General features: G+C 35.6%; 1 protein-coding gene across 1 annotated transcript in view; it reads left to right on the top strand.

Annotated features, from left to right (window-relative positions):
- LOC149083583 (kin of IRRE-like protein 1) overlaps window positions 1-11,638 on the top strand; it is a 495,202-nt gene extending 483,564 nt beyond the window's left edge. The window contains exons 11-12 of the mRNA XM_089234100.1: window positions 5,743-5,869; window positions 6,827-11,638. Of these exons, the coding sequence (XP_089090226.1) occupies window positions 5,743-5,869; window positions 6,827-7,000 (301 nt within the window). The 3' untranslated portion in view covers window positions 7,001-11,638. The remainder of the gene's footprint in view (window positions 1-5,742; window positions 5,870-6,826) is intronic.
- Window positions 11,639-17,059: the final 5,421 nt, after the last annotated feature.

Raw genomic sequence — 17,059 nt, 5'->3', positions numbered from 1 at the left:
CTGGGTGTGACAATTTCTGTAAAAAGCCAAAAAAAAAAAAAAATAGCTACACGGGGTTCGAACACATTGCTAGGGTAGCAAGAATCGCAATACTCAATACGCCGGGTAGTGGTATAAGTAAGGTACATTATGCATGCATAGGTAAGCATTATGGTAATTACAGTTTCGTGAAATGCAGTTTTTCACTATTTATGCATGAGCATGTTCACTTTTCTGACGTATGTTTCAGTTTCTTTTGCTCATTTTTTTTTCTCGCATGACTTAACCTGAACTTTTAATGCACGTACGTATGTTTTCTGTTATTTAGCACTTGACAGAATCTTGTTTCAAATAGATATAATAAATGCATATTTTATACATATATTTATTTATTCCTTTTATTTCACATTCCTAACAGCGATGATTTGCAGAATGAATGCAATGTCATCGCGTAATAATTCAAACGGTGGTGTTAAACTTGAATCCTTGATAGATCAAGGAACAGCCGAAAAGTCTTCATGCCTCATTGTAAAATGCTCTCGATTGGAGTTTTTGTAATAACTCCGAATGATTTCTCCTGCTTTTTCAACTAATTTCTCTCTTGATAAATTTTTAGCAATGTCATCTTTGAACGGTTAACGGAAAATTCCCTTGGTCCCCGAACTTTTGAGTCGGACTTTACGCCCCTAGAATTTTTCACCCCCTGCCATTTGGCCCCCAACGTTTAATTCCTAACATTTTACCTCTAGCGTTTTGCACTTGACATTTCACCCCCGGTTGCAAGTCATTTGGAACTTTTTCTTCAAAGCATAAAATAATGATTATGAATTAACGTATTTCATTGCTATACATAAGTCATATATATAGCATTATAAGTCATTTAATTTAAATAAAGGAGGGAATAATCAATTGGAGGATAGATTAATCACAGCACTGCCAAGCACCATAAAAAGTGGCATGTAATTTTAAAATATTTCCTACCATTAGAAGCTGATTAGTCTAATCGGTCAGATCACTCACTCAATCGCTAACTCTATCAGTAACTCTACTCCTTGGTGACTCAATTTCATACTCACTCTGAAACTCGATCGCATACTCACTTGAACATTCAATCGCATACTCGTCCACTCACTTCGTCAAAAATATTATGATAGATAGACAAAGAAGTTCGGTAATTCCGACCCTAAACGCATTGACCATGGCGCGTGCAAACAAACCCCGGGAAAAGGTTTCGGAAACTTGAAGACTGTTGATCCGTGAACATACGCAAAATCTCGTAACTGTTAGGCGAAAACACACGTCATTATAACGACGATTCAAAATAGCACATTCACTATCAATTTCACATAGCCATTCACTGAACTTATTATGATTCATGAACTCTTGAATAATTGGATCCAGTTCATAAAGAACAAACTCTCTCTCTCTATAGTGTCCTGAAGAGGTAGCTTTTCATCATCTACTGTCTCTTTGATCTTATCAATTATGTTACTAACATTTAACTTATCATTATTTAGCAATACGCTATGCGCAAAGCATACCATCATCTTGTTTTTTACCAACCATGGTCCGCGACATTTACAAATACAAATACAACGCCACAACAGGCAAATTGCCCAACGAGGGGGCTGACTTAAGAACATCATGGATCCCCGAGCCATTTTTTGGAGGCCCTACCTACTACTACTACTACACCACACATGCGCCCCGCCTACTACATGCACTACTATTCACAGATAAAACTCGGCCGAAACAATGACAACAGAAGCAGCACTTACCATTTTGTCGCCGCTAGTACAGTTATCCATTCATCCAGCCGATGTATATCCAATTAGCACTAAATGTCTCGGACGTGGAATCGAAAGTATCAAAATTTGCAAAAATGTGGTCTCGTTAAGACCTTTCGCGTGCAAACACTTTTCACCATTACAATCTCTCAGCCACCCCGCCACACACGCGGGCGTCGCTACGCAAGCTTGACCGCTACTTCTTGCGATGCATATAACTCAGCACACTAGTTGACAGCACTGCCCACACACATCCGCTCTTTTTTAAAGTTCACCTGTCTTTACAAAATCGCCAAATCACTATCGCAAGAATGAACGACAAAGATGATATTGATTTCTACAGACTTAAAAGAATATTAACTTTCATATAGGTTATTCTAAAATAAACTTACCGATTTTCACAAAATTTTAAAGCAATCGAACAATATGAGAGTTATTAAAATCATTCTTTTAGAAGATTAATGTTATATGGTTAAACCTTTTTTGTAAGTTCATTTACCTTGCGTCATTACCAAACGTTACCAACAGATGGCAACATAGATTTTAAAACTGTCAATCATGCTAAAAACTTTGGGAATTTCATCACATTGCTCTCAAAGTGGCCACCATTTTCCGCTATAATTTTCCGTGTAAGCGTTAACATTCGTGATCCAGAATTTGCTCTTGATTCCACAAGCATGATTGGAAATGGCGTGTTATACCAAATATTCCGAGTGCTCTCACAGGCAAGAACAGCACAGACTGATATTTTGCAATTAGGCTGGCTCATACCCTTGCCGTGCGTGCTGTGCTACAGAGCTATTCATCATAGCTACTATACATTCACCCAGGGAAAATAATCGCTGACATCACACATTGATATTCCGTAAGAATAGCTTCGGTAACTCTATCATTTGCTCATTATTTGATTTTAAAAACAGTCAGTTCATTTCTCAACACTCTGCACAGTGAGATCCCGTAGAGATGGATGTAGTTAAAACAGGAGTGACAAACTTCTTTCTGTTTGAGGGCCAACATAGCGCCGCGGGCCTCGTGGAACGAACGGCTTCGCAGGATTCGGACCTTGGTACTCACGATGCCCAAATGACAGCTCAGTGGCATTGAATCTAAAATGACAACTCGGGAACTCGAAAATTATAAATCTTCAAAAAAAAGTGCCCAAAGAACCATGTCCACGTGACCCTTTACCTTCCCCAAATCTATGCAACAGAAAATGGGTGATAAATTTTGTTGATACGTGCCATTATGCTTAAACATGATAAATGTAGAGCTTATATTTTCAAAAGAGAACGTTTTTACTTCCTCCCCCCCCCCCCCAAATGCACTTTTCAGCGGTTTCTGAATCTTTGGGATTATCCAGCAGGGTTTATTCAAATGGGAATATATTTGGTCGAAATTACAATGCATAACGTGTCGTTTCTACTAAAAGGGAACAAATCCAACTTGTTGATTCACTTCTGTATTTTTATATTCAAAAGACAACATAATAATTTTTTCATAAGCTTTTTCAAAGTCGCATTCTACAGTAGAACCTCTCGATAACGGACATCCATGAGACCGAAAAATTTTTCAGTTAACGAAACGTGTCCGTTAATGAATAGTAAAATACATTGAGACCCGTCGACGAAACTCAAAAAGTGTCCGTTGGTGTAAGTGTCCTCTATGAGAGGTTACATACTAGAATGATCGTGGTTTTTGTGTTATTCACGAGCGAGAAGTAAGGATACCTTACTTGGCTTGGTCAAGCCCGTACGGCTATAAATTTTCCAATTTTTCACATTTAACCAGCTTCAATTCTAATCGAATGGTAACACTTCCACTAATTTTCTTTCAAAACGGAACATTTCCAAAATTTTTATGTAGATAACTCCCTTGAATGTTGATCAAGAAACGTAATTTTTAAACATTCTTATACCACTCCCTTATGCTTCTTGTTGAGCTATTTTCTACTGTTGTAAAGCAGTCCATCGGAGAAAACGGGGTTTTCACTTCTACTGTAAATTTAGCAAAAAGTGGAGATATTTTGTTTTCAAAATAATCTCCTTAGACATTGATTGTAGAGATTCTTTTAGACTAATAACAGTGATCGACAATACGCAAGGTCGAACCATTATTCGGAACGAGAACAAAATGGTCCTGAAACTATTGCTATTCCAAATACTCCAAAAACGCAATTTGATTATTTGTAATGGCAATGGCGAATCAGGAATCAAGTAAATTGTGTGAATGTACACATGTATGTGCTTTCTCCCTCCCCCCTCACGGATATTTCTCACACATGTGTCCAGGTCGTTTCCTGGACCCCGAAACGGATCTAATCCGGATCATTACCGAGATCCATTCATCACTGAGAGATAGCAATAAGAAGACCGGAAAAAGAAGTCTCAGGCGATGAAAAAAATGCATGATGAGAATTTGGAAACGCTGATTAGTCGTAAGGAAACTTGTTGGATGTTTCTTTGGGTAAGTTGAGGAAAGTGTAAGCTGATGTAGGTGATGGAATTAAAGAATAGCCTCTGCTCTTGGAGTATCTCCAGTAAGTCAGTGATGGCATAGTTTTCGTTAAGGTTGTGTATTATTTTTGTCCAAACCGTTGACATCATGGATTTTTCCACAGATCATTGAAGTTCCGAATCTAATTTGCATGACTTCTGTTTCTTTACGGTGTCCATGATGAAGGAACGTGATACGTGTCTGTATGCGTGGCCCTAACGTATTTATGTTGTTAGAGTTATGCTGCCGTCTGTTTTTCATGTTTTGAAGGGAAAGTGTGAAATGTCTTTTTTTTTCTCTCAAAAACCTCTGCATGTCAAAATATAAAAATTTAGAGTGATAATTACAAGCAGGACCAAGCATTTAACCAGTGAAAAAAATGTTGGTGAGTGCTGCACTGTCTCGGAAAAAAAACTGTTGAACTTATAGTAACGGTAAAAACCTGGAAAAAAGGTATGAGGACACAGGGAAATTATCATACACAAAATCATTTTAATAACCAAGAAAAGAAATCGTCCTTCTTCTCTATGATCTTTATCATGCTGGATGTCATCGACAGAGTCAGTCAACGAGTTCCACAGAATTAGTTTCAAACTGAGACTTTGTAAACTTTGAAACATGCACAGAAGCATTGTCCTTTTGAAACAAATGCTGTCCACACATTATAAGACGTGCCTGAGGTAATAGATTTTGTGCCGGAATTCTTTTACACGCCTCCAAGTTGGTTTTGCAGCTTATGAACGCGCTTGGAGTTTTTCATCTGGATGCAAAACTTCCCCAATCCATTTCCCGCTGATCCACCTCCGAATTGGCGTTTCCAAAAACATCTCACTGTCAAGTCTTAATTCATGCCAGTGAATAGGTAACAAAATCACGTCCATCTAAATTAATCTCCTGATCAATCAGAGAAACAACATTAATCCTTTGGCCCCGAGGGGTACGTGCTTTCATGACGAGGGTCCAGCTAGATGCCCACACGACCGCACAGCGGTTTCCCAATGTTGACTTGATCAGAAATACATCTCGCCTTACAAGTTAATCTGCTGAGCGTGAAAAATCTCCCATCTGTTGTCAAGTAGTTTGTGATCGTTCTTAATTTGTCTCGTGGTGTTCGACTGAGGTTGTGCAAGGTATGGAAATGCAAAAACTGAGAGATATTTTCAATAGCGAGGGGGGTTTTGAAGAATAGGGGCCCTGACGTTTCTTTACAATCCATGCGATAACGCCATTTGCCATTTTTACAGTGGGGGGGGGGGGAAATACTGTTCAGATAATTTGAATGTTCAAGTAATGTTCGTACAAAACTGTCTCATATTTGTAAAGAAACGTAAATCGTACAAGTGACATTCGAAACTTCAATGGTGGCTCTCTTGGTACATTAATTTTAATATAAGCCGTGAGAATACATATTTATTTATTTACAGTAAAAAGAGATGCTAATCGTTACTAATATCATGTTCTTGCATTCAATTTTGTTTCCTAGGTCATCGAAACTGACGCAGAATGGCCACGGGAAAGGAGCGATTCCTCCTGATGCTTTGTACGCGGCGGATAAGAAAAAGAAACGCAAAGCCGAGCAGAAACTCGTACTGCAAACTAACGGGGAAGGAGTACGTATGGTCTTATTTCAATTCACAGAGAATCGATCATCACCGTTACGGAAACGTCTGATATAATTATCGGGAAATTTGGGAAATAAGTGGGATAATCGAAAAATATTGCATGCGTTCATAATGTATAGAATTTTGAATATATATATGTATTAGTATAAGTTGATTTTATATCCCCTGGTCTTCAAACTGGTCTAGCCCGGGTACCGTATAGTGCATTTAACAAATTTCTCCCACGGGTACATGGGTAATTGTTGCACCAGCTAGGCACTGTCTGCCCATGTTTTCTGAAACTGTATATACATATTCATGGTCATCTGTGCGTATTCACGCCCTTTCTGTGCATATTTGGGATTTTTGTGAACTTTTTTTTCCTTTATCTTTCCTTTTTTTGTGCTTATTTTTATTTTAATGCCATTTGTTTTTTCGTTTCTTTATTTCACACGCAATAAATAGGGAGGGATGCAGAAAGGCATTGGGCACGGCTAAGTTTTTCCGGCATGGTCCAGGTCTTTGACCACCTGCTTATTTCTCTTCGTTGAGGCAGAACTGAGGGCCATGTTCTGGTTAGGAGGAGAAGGTCTAGTCTGGGCATAGGCTTGCTGCTCTTTTCCGTAACGAAATTTCTACCTCATACCTCAGGATTTATTTGAAAGACAAATCCCACAATAACCTATGCATGCAACACTCCTTCTTAAAGTTTATTTGATATTATTAATAGTCCGCATTGCGCTGTAATGAGGCCTAAAAGACGCATTCACTTGCTAACTTGCTGCAGTGTTGAAAACAGCCTCTACAGTTTTATGTATTTTTTTGCATCATCTTTCGATATTGCAGGTTTACTATGACAGAAAAAAAATCGTTATAACCGATTCTTCGTAGTATTAAATTTCGTTAAAAGCGGACTCGACTGTATATTTACATTGTCATTGAATAAAATGTGTTTTTTCCTCTCAGGCACCAAACAAGAACGAGAATCGGAATTCTTCGGCAGTGGTGTACGCTTGCCTGGATTTACCGAATCCCGAGGACATCAGTATTCAAAACCGTCCGAGAAATATCCGACCGGAAAGGACAGAATACGCCGAGATAAAATTCCATCCAGACGTATCGGAACAAGCCGATATTTGAATGGCAAGACAAACACAACAGTTTGAATTCGTCAACATTGACACAATACGCGCCAAATACACACACACAAACACAGTATAAAACTTTCGTTTACTTTGATGACAAACGCCACGAAGGAAACGGAAAAAAACAGACTCTTAATGCTATTTCTTTTTTTTGTTACATTCAGAATACTGTTCGAATATTCTGGAAAGTGTAAATATTGTGGATCCGATACTTCGATACTCTGTCGCATCGTTCGGCTTGTTTTTTTTTTTTTTGACTGAAACATCACATTCCTGTGATTAGATGACTTTGAATGTAGTGAGCGCATGGATGTTGAAATGTTTTTGATGAAAAGCCTCATTAAGGACTTTTAGAAGACGTTGAGTGAACTTGGAAGCATCTGCTTTGTATAAAAGTCTGTCTCTTGACTCGATCAAATTATACATAAGAAAATTATTATGAGCTTAGCCATGATTCTGAAAAACAGAGGGAAAAAAGTCTGGATTCATTAATTCATATTATGTGGAAAGATTAATTAGAAATACAAAAGACTAATGACGTAACACTAAGAAAATGACACTTCTGAACAGATGGATGATTATTATTTTTGTTTATCGGTATTTATTAGCGCGTGATTGGTATCTGTAGCTTTTCAAAGATCGGGACAGAAATGACGTCAGGATTTTGACCGATGGTATCATTGAACTATTCGTTCTTTAACAAAGATTGATGAACATTTCTGTTCAGAAATAACTGAAAAGTAATGGCCATGCATAGTTAATCTCTCGTATCGTTATGTATTCGCTAACGTTTGTATCCTTGATTTCGCGAGTGTCTTTCTCATTCATATTTACAAATGAGGATTGAAATGTTTCTACACGAGAAATTTCCGAAGTACTGTACGTGCACGCCGCGTTCTGACCCCGAGTGGTCACTGTGACCCCCTTTCTATACGTCTTAGTTGAAATCTCCGCAACAGGTAGGCTAGATTAACCGGATCACAGCCGATCACCTACTCTTCACAGTAAGAACGCAATTAATAAGTTTCAAAAACTCCAGTACATTGCCAATCGAATCCCCTATTCAACCAAATATTCCAATATTAATATCTTGACACATTTTGTTAACTATTTGTAAGCTTCGGTTATTAGATGTTCGCAAATTTCCACTTGAATACCGTAATGAAATTGATTTATGTAACCACGAGGTGAGACTTGGCTACATAATGTCACGTCACGTTGGACGAGTTTTATTCAATAATTTTATGTAATTGTGCATCTGGAATAGCTTTGTGCGTCAGTAACAAAAGTTTCACGTTTGACTTGACTTCTGAAAAATAATAGAATCGTCTGACGTGATGTGACATGAAGCAGCAAAGTCTCATCTCGTGGTAGGAGCACTATAATAAGGATCAATGTCATTCCAACGGGGAATTCCCCGCCCGGGCAAACAGAGAACTTGAATAATTTCATTCTATTTTCAACATTAATTCCTTGCTTTCATCGGCATTTCATTTAATTTGTTACTCACAGTTTCCATTCAGATTCTTTATCGAGAAAGGCAGCTTTTACTGGAGATAAAAGTTTAAAAGGCGCCAGAAAATTCCCGAAATCATCAACGACCTTAATTAACTAGTATCAAAACGTCACCTGAATACGTTTACAACTTAAAAATGTGTGAGTTTTAGGTAATTACGAAAAAGGGCGCTTCTTAGCATACACTAAAAATGATACAACCAAGCAATCTGAAACACAAGTTTCTCGACCCGCTGCCAAATGACCCCCTTGTGGTCCTGAGATATTCTGGGATGGGGAAGGGTGCGGATGAAGATCGAGTTTAAAGGGAGCCATGATTGGTTGCTACAAAGAACTATAAAGGAAATCAGATGTGAAGAAATAAAGCTTCAAGTGAAATATGAAAGAGAAAGTACGACTAGATAGAACTTCATGGAACCAGTGCCGTCTCTTAACAAGAGGGCCCCATCAGGTCACGGTTCGGTGCCTCGAGTGAATATAGGTCCTCGTCATGATATATACATACTGTATATAAGAGCTAATATTATACTTTTAGAAAGTAAGTGCGGTATGTATTGGTAGGCAGATACCTTTTTCCAGTCAGCCGGTGCTATTAACATGACCTTAAAAAAAGTAGAACCATTTGAATACGCGGGGGCTCTTCTGGGTATTCTCTCAGACCAAGAACACAAAATGTTTCTCAAAGGTTCATTGTGTAGAAACATCCCCGCCTACAACCCCCCGATGAGAACCTTCACTGCATCAAGGACCCGGAGATCGAATTCAATTATGAAATTTTTGATCGGTGTCTAATATTAACTTTAAAAATAAATTAGCATGTAGGAAAGGGTTCGTTCAGTGTTTGAACGTGTTTTTTCTCAAAGCATCCAAAATCAAGTTGTTTAGTTATAGTATTCACACGACGAATATGTTGTTACCACTGAAGTAAGTTCCCCGCCCCCCTTTCCTGTTAGATTTTGGCCGGGATTGATAATTTGGCAGCAGTTGGAATATTCATATTTTTATCGAGGATATTAATGTAAGTTCAGACGCAATGCCGTCTTAACGCATGGGAAAACCCGTTCATGGCCCGGAGCCTCTGGAGAAGAGAGGTCTCAGAAAAATGAGAAGTAGTTGAATTAAGTTGCCTAAGAGAAATCAGTTGGCTCAGACCACATGATTGAGCATGCTGAATGTAATAATGATATATTTAATCATATGATTAATGATGTATTTAAGGACGGGAAAAATATAAGAACATTGCAAAGTTTACAATCTAACGAACGATTCTGCTCTGTGTCAACGTCATTTAAACTAATTCAAAACTGCAGAAATGTAGTTTTAATTTCTTGTCGATAGATGACGCTATAAAAATAGCCGATCCACAAGACAAAACCATAATCACAAATTTTTGCCGTTAGATGGCGACACAAACTGGGATGGTAAAATTTTATGATAATTTCATTAAACGCATCGTAAAGTTCTGAAAAATAGTTCAAAAAATGATTTGAAACAAAAAAAAGAAAGAAACATACATGTTTCGAGTAATGCCGCTAAGATTGCAAAAATTCATTTGCCAAATTATCATCATCTTGTTTTGTACTGTCATTTGATCACTTTTTCCTTCTATTCAATTCTCATATATTCCCACTTCTCATACTGGTTATTTTGACATGTATTTTTTTTTTAAGGGGAGTTAATTCCTTTAACATGGTGAAAAGCTATGTTATAATAGAAATATCATTAAAAATACTACTTAATCATAGATTTATTTCACATTTTTTACACCTGTTCAAACCAATGTCCTTGATTGTATGTTTTATCTTATGGTGGCATGAAGTGTTACATACCTTGGATACTTGATGTTTTGTAAATTTTCAAAAACACTGCATTAGAAATAGCTTGCGCTCACTCATGATAAAATACCATGCCATCAATGTCATTGAATAAAAATTTATTTAAAATGAAGGGGAAACTGTTGAGTTCATGAGATGAAGCGAAATCTTGAGATTTCATTGGATCAATCTTATTTGAAATTTAATTTTAAAATTTTAACCACTTAACTGACGGGTTTCAAATATTTTTCTGCACAGAAAATGTCAGTTTTTTTTTTCATTCTATGGATATGTCTATGACTAGGAATAACAGACAGAATATATAGAATCGTATCTAATTTTTAATTTAAAAATCTTAAAATTTTGATTTACTTTTTTTGGAAATTATTAAAAAAATGAAAAGCTGTTATTTGAATATTTTTCCACGTAATATAAATAATCTATTTTTTTAGATAGATCATATAACGGAACTAGATTAAGTGTCTATGTAATTAGATTACAAGTTTATGTACTTTATCTTATATTACTATTGCATGAAGCCATATCGTTTAATGTTTACTTTTCGTTAGCGCCCTTTAGGGACAAACATTACAATACCCGTATCTGACACGGGCAATAAGATTGAGTAAACATATTCAAAAAATGAAGTTTCTTTATAACTCAAGCCCCGTGGTCCATGCACTTGTCCACGCTGAACGTCACGTGAACTGAACAGTTTCTTTTACATATATTTTGAACGAATTTAAGTTCAATTACATTGATGGTATTTTGTCATTCACGCAAGCCGATTTTAATGCATTATTTGAGAAATTTAGAAAAAAAACTAAAAATTTTAAGTCGGCGTGGGATGGTGCATACAATCAAGAGCACGTGTAAAAAATTTGAATTAATCAATGGCTAAGTAGTATTTTCAATGATATATCTCTATTAGAGCATGGATTTTATACCACGTTAAAGCATATCAAATCCCCTTAAGGTGCAGATTTTGTTCCTCGGAAAAGAATGATACGAGTGTTAAACACTGTAAATAAAGACTGAAATTCCATCGTTATTAATCAGCTTATCGCTCAGGCACAGACGGAGGCATTGATCTCAGTAAAAATGAGATGCTGTGCCACGGGGAGCTGCAGCAACTGTACTGAACGTTGTACTGTGATATAAATATGTACTTTTTCCCCAGTTGCTATATATACGTGTGTGTATGTTGAACTTTGTCGTTATATCTGTATGTTGATAAAATGTAAATATTTGATTTTTTTTTCTGTTTGTTAAAAAGGAAATAAAGACAAATACATTTTTTTAAACATGTTCGTCAAGTGTTTTTCTTTTCAAGTTTTTAATTGGCAAGAATTGGAATATCCAGGGTAGAAAAATTTTGAGGGGTTATATCAAGCAGATGGGTTACGATGAATGTTATTACATGTCAAAAGAAAAATAGTGTCAATATCTAAAAAATAAGGGATGTTGCACTTCAGGACGCACCTTGTATTTACATGATTTACATAGATTTAAAATATGTTATTTATTGTTTGCCAACTTACTCTTTTTGTCATTGTTGAAGAATGCACAGCAATCTCCTCTACACTGTGTGTTGGGAACATTGATTTGCGTGTCTATTTTTGCTTTGAAGTGGTTCTTTTATATAGGGTAAAGTATTCACCCAACACTATTCTGGGGAGCCACTGGTGACGAATGTTTGAGAAGCCACAATTAAATATTAGCCGAAAAGATTTCTCAATGGAGCACTTTTCTTTATATCCGTTAGTTTGCACCTGCTGGAAAAGAAAAAATGCCTACTTCATTAAAAAGGATATGACATTTTAAATGGTGATTTCTGCTGTGCCACTCAAAGGGTTAAAATAAAACACAAGTTTTGTTGTTGTGTGTTGTTTTTATTACATGGGTAATACAAAAAGAAACTACGGGACTCAAAGGTAGAAGTAGAGATTTTCTTATGCAGTTTTTATTCACATTTTTACAATCATAAAACAAGCAAATCTCATTTTAACACTAAAGGTTATAAAATGCTCCAAAAGCATGGAACTAAATATTTTCAATAGTCATATAAATGATTGTTAACAACGATTTTAAGCGATGAAACACTGACAGAATATAGATAACAGAAATAATATCGTTCACATAATCGTATTCCATACAATAATAGGGATTTGCAATCTTATTTTATAACACTGACGAAAAAATATAATTTCAATAAGTATAAGTTTCACAACACATATTGTCATATATATATTTCATGAATAATTTTCAATATTAGACGATGAAATTTGCATTGATGAACAGTCTCATTAACGGAATACAGGTCCATATTAATATCATTGAAGCAAACGCAAATGTAGCGGCTTCATCAACGATTATTAAAAGGTCAAACTTGTGTCTTGATTGATAATATGAGCAAATTTTTGATTTGATTAATGATTACACTAACGCGTCAAGCATGAAATCTCTTAAAAACTTCATTTCAAAGTTGTATTATTTGTGTTGTATGGAATAAACATGAGCGGGAAAGATTATAATAATCGCATAATATCCAGGAGTCATGAAACGGAATAATCATGTGAAAAATGTATTTACATTTTCCAATATTAATGAATATAATTCATGATGTAATATTCAGAGACCGTACATTGCATTCCATATACATGATCTAGCTTGAAGTACAAACTAATGTAGCATCCAGCATGTGTTTATCCAAATATAATATGCATAAAATCATTCAACTTTTCTAATATTTTTGTAAATTTCAGTTTTATTTTTAAAGATCCAACACAATCGCCAGAATCGATTGCATATTAAATACCGAATACTTCCTTTATTCTCAACATTTTGATTCGCCAATTGTAATAATGCCTAATCATCAGGACACATCATGCATTTAGTACACCATAAAGTTATATTCAGATGTAAAGAAATTTTCTCTTTCATAGAAGTCACAAACTCGATTACAATCATAATCGCCATGTAAAATTCTATTGACTACCGATACCAGTAAAGTATTAATCAATCAGAGACATCATGGCCAGCAGTAAATTATGCTTAAAAAATATACAGGTGATTATTCATGCTCCATGAGTCAAATAAACAGTGCTGTTATGCGATTTACTAGATTGATTACCAAGGCGAATCGTAATTGCGTAGGTACGTGACGCTTCTACTTCTGCGATTGCATGTATTTAATATTATCACGTAACATAGAAATATAATATAGGAATCAGCAGTAGAAAATATAGGAATGGTTTTATGAAGCTCTGAGTCATGGAACATATGGAATAATCATGTTGTCATACTCACATTTCCCAATATTAGTGAATAACTCATGATCTAAGATTCAGTGTCTGTGAATTTCACATTCCGTACAGGCCTACATGATTCAACTTGATGCACAGACTAATGTCGCATATCTCATCTATATCCAAATTTTAATGCATTAAATCGGTTCTACTTCTGAATGCAATTCATGAGACAAACATACAAAAACAATGCTGCAATTTATGTTCTTGACTGCTGAGATAAATCATGATTGCCCAGGCAAAACATGACACTCGAACTTTTACAATTGCATATGTTCCTAACTGTCATGCAATATTATCACGTAATGTAATAACCAGGTGTCAAAAAGACGAATAGTCTTCTAGTGCTTAAAGTCATAGAATGGAATGACCGTTTTATCATACTCACATTTCCCAGTATAGTGAGTATTCATGATCTAAACTTAACATGATCCTGTGAGAAGTACAGAGTAATGTGTATATAGCATCCAGCTTTTTGTTTTCAACTTTCATACTCTGTCACAATATCATGCACGCATTATTCCCGATTGGATATATTCAGTCATGGAAAAATTTTGTCTTATTGGACAGAATCGAAAAATCAATTAAAATCAGAATCACCGTCATAAAATGCTTTTTGACTGCCAACAGAAAATTACGGGATAACCAATCAGAATCATCATTTCGAGTTGGAAGGTAAATCGTGCTTTAAAAATATGCGGTTCAGAACCAAATACTCGCAATGATTCACGTAGATCTTTTATATATCCTTTCTACAATAACTGTGGAAGCTAATCAGAGAGTTCAAGTAAACAAATACTACTTCTAGCTTATTTTAAGTTGGTCATTTGTTTTTGGAGCAGATATTTGGTCCGTGCGTCAGAAAAAACCAAATTCTCTGATCCAATCCAATAAAATACTCGAAATGATTGATGTAGATGTCCATCCCGTGAAACTTTCTATGATCGCTGTAAAAGCAAATAAGAGTTCAAGAATAAAATATCCGTAGTGATTGATACATTTTTTTTCCCATGACCTTTCTCTGATAACTGCGAAAGCAGAAGCGAGTTCAACAATAAGTAATTGTAAAGTTCAAATAGATCTCATTTGGCTAACACTTTACGAATCTGGTGATAACTTTGCCGAAACAGTGGGCGAAGATAACAAGGTTATGACATCACCCTACATGAAGAAAATAAGCGCTACTCTAAAATTAAAACTGATGTCACACATGTTCAAAGGTAGAACAAATTTTATGCTTAAAATTTGGATATAGATGCGATACGTTACATTAGTCTGTGCATCAAGTTGAATCGTGTAGGCCTGTATGGAATGTGGAATTCATAGTCACTGAATCTTAGATCATGAATTATTCACTAACATTGGGAAATGTGAATATGGCAACATGATTATTCCACACATATGTCCCATGACTCAGAGCTTCATAAGACCATTCCTACATTTTCTGCTCCTGATTCCAATATTATATTCTCACGTTACGTGATATTATATGACAGTAATTAATATCTGCAATTGCAGAAGTTAAAGCATCACGTACCTACGCAATTACGATTCACCTTAGTAATCAGTTACGTAAATCGCATAACAGCACTGCTTATTTGACTCATGGAGCATGAATAATCACCTGTATATTTTTTAAGCATAATTTACTGCTGGCCATGATGTCTCTGATTGATTAATACTTTACTGGTATCGGTAGTCAACAGAATTTTACATGGCTATTATGATTGTAATCGAGTTTGTGACTTCTATGAAAGAGAAAATTTCTCTACATCTGAATATAACTTTATGGTGTACTAAATGCATGATGTGTCCCGATGATCAGGCATTATTACAAATTGACCAATCAAAATGTTGAGAATAAAAGAAAAGATTCTGGATATAATATGCAATTTAGTTTGCTTGAACGTTTGGCGCTTAACCAACCGGACAACACGTCATAACACGTCACAAAACTTCAAAACGTTATAACTTCCACTCCCGAAACGGAAAAAAAAATTTCCATATAAGTTATTGACGGGAACCATGTGGTTTTGTTTACAGATAGCGATATCATCCCCTTGTACACATCCAAAAATATCATTAATCTTCAAAATTAGTTTTTTAAATCTTAGACATTTATATCACACGCTGTATATACATATGCGAATATTTCATTCTTGAACCTCCAATTGTTTTTGAATAATTGCAATCGAATAATTATCGTTATGTTTCTGAATCCTGATTTTACATGGCAGAAATAGTCATTATTCTATTCTTGAACTCACTGTTGTTTTTGCAATTATCATAGAAAGATCGTGGGAGAAATGTCTACATCATTGATCATTGCGAATACTGTAGCCTTGAACTCGCTGTTATTTTTGCAGTTATCATAAAAAGGTCTAGGGAAAAAATACTGCATTATATACTGCGAGTATTTTGTTCTTGAATCCTTAGTTGTTTTTGCAGTTATCATAGAAATTTCACGGAAAAAGTCTAAACATAAATCATTGCAAAAATGTTTTTCATTAACTCATTGTAGTTATCATAAAAAAAAGCCATGGAGAAAAAATCTACATCCAATCACATTGCGAGTATTTTACTCCTTGAACCCTCTGTTGCTTTTGCAGTTATCATGGGAAAATAATCATCAGTCATTGCTAGTACAGTACCTTACTCACGAATTCACTGTTGCTTTCGTAGTTACCATAGAAAGGTCATGGAAATAAATCTACATCAATATGCATATATATAAATTGGTTACATGCGATTGGTTTCAACGATTTTGGCCCCGAATGGAAGTTTCAATACACCCCGTCCAGCTATTATTCAGGGTAAAACAGCTATAGTTTCTGGCGAATATATGTTAATGACCAAGATTTTATACTTTTTCAGTGAAGTAAAATTCATAATTCATAAATTCTTGATATTATTCTTCCGTGACAAAAAAAAACAATGCGATAAAAAAGGAATTTATAAAGAAAATTTACTCTCTAAATTCATATCTATGCATGCGTTTCTATTCGTTTTCAGCGAATGCTTAACAAGGTACTATAATCCTATTGTTGAAGGTAATTATCATAGATCTCTTTCTCTTAAGCTATTAAATGATTTCCTCGACATTAATTACTTTTATGTTTCAAATATTAATCAAGATGCAAACTCTGCCACAATGAGTTTGACTTTGCTCTCGCATTCCCGTATAGCATGATGATACTGATGGATATTATGAACATTTATCGACAAATGTGATGGATGGGCATTCTACCGCATCTGTCAGAAGATGATGATAGCAGCAATCGTTGCCGCGGATGTACATCTAAATTCTTCCAGAGAGGGAAGAACGTAACGATGATTGCTACGAATGTACAAGTCACAGCAATGAACATCCTAGAGCATCCAGAAGAAGATGATAACAACAACAATTGTCGTGAATGT

This window comes from Pholcus phalangioides, unplaced genomic scaffold (genome assembly GCF_987345545.1).
Source record: "Pholcus phalangioides strain wild (caught in Gottingen) unplaced genomic scaffold, Ppha-v1.0 ptg000008l_1, whole genome shotgun sequence".
NCBI lineage: Eukaryota > Metazoa > Arthropoda > Arachnida > Araneae > Pholcidae > Pholcus > Pholcus phalangioides.
The sequence above is the reverse complement of the archived record's forward strand: the minus strand, read 5'-3'. Positions and strand labels throughout refer to the sequence as shown.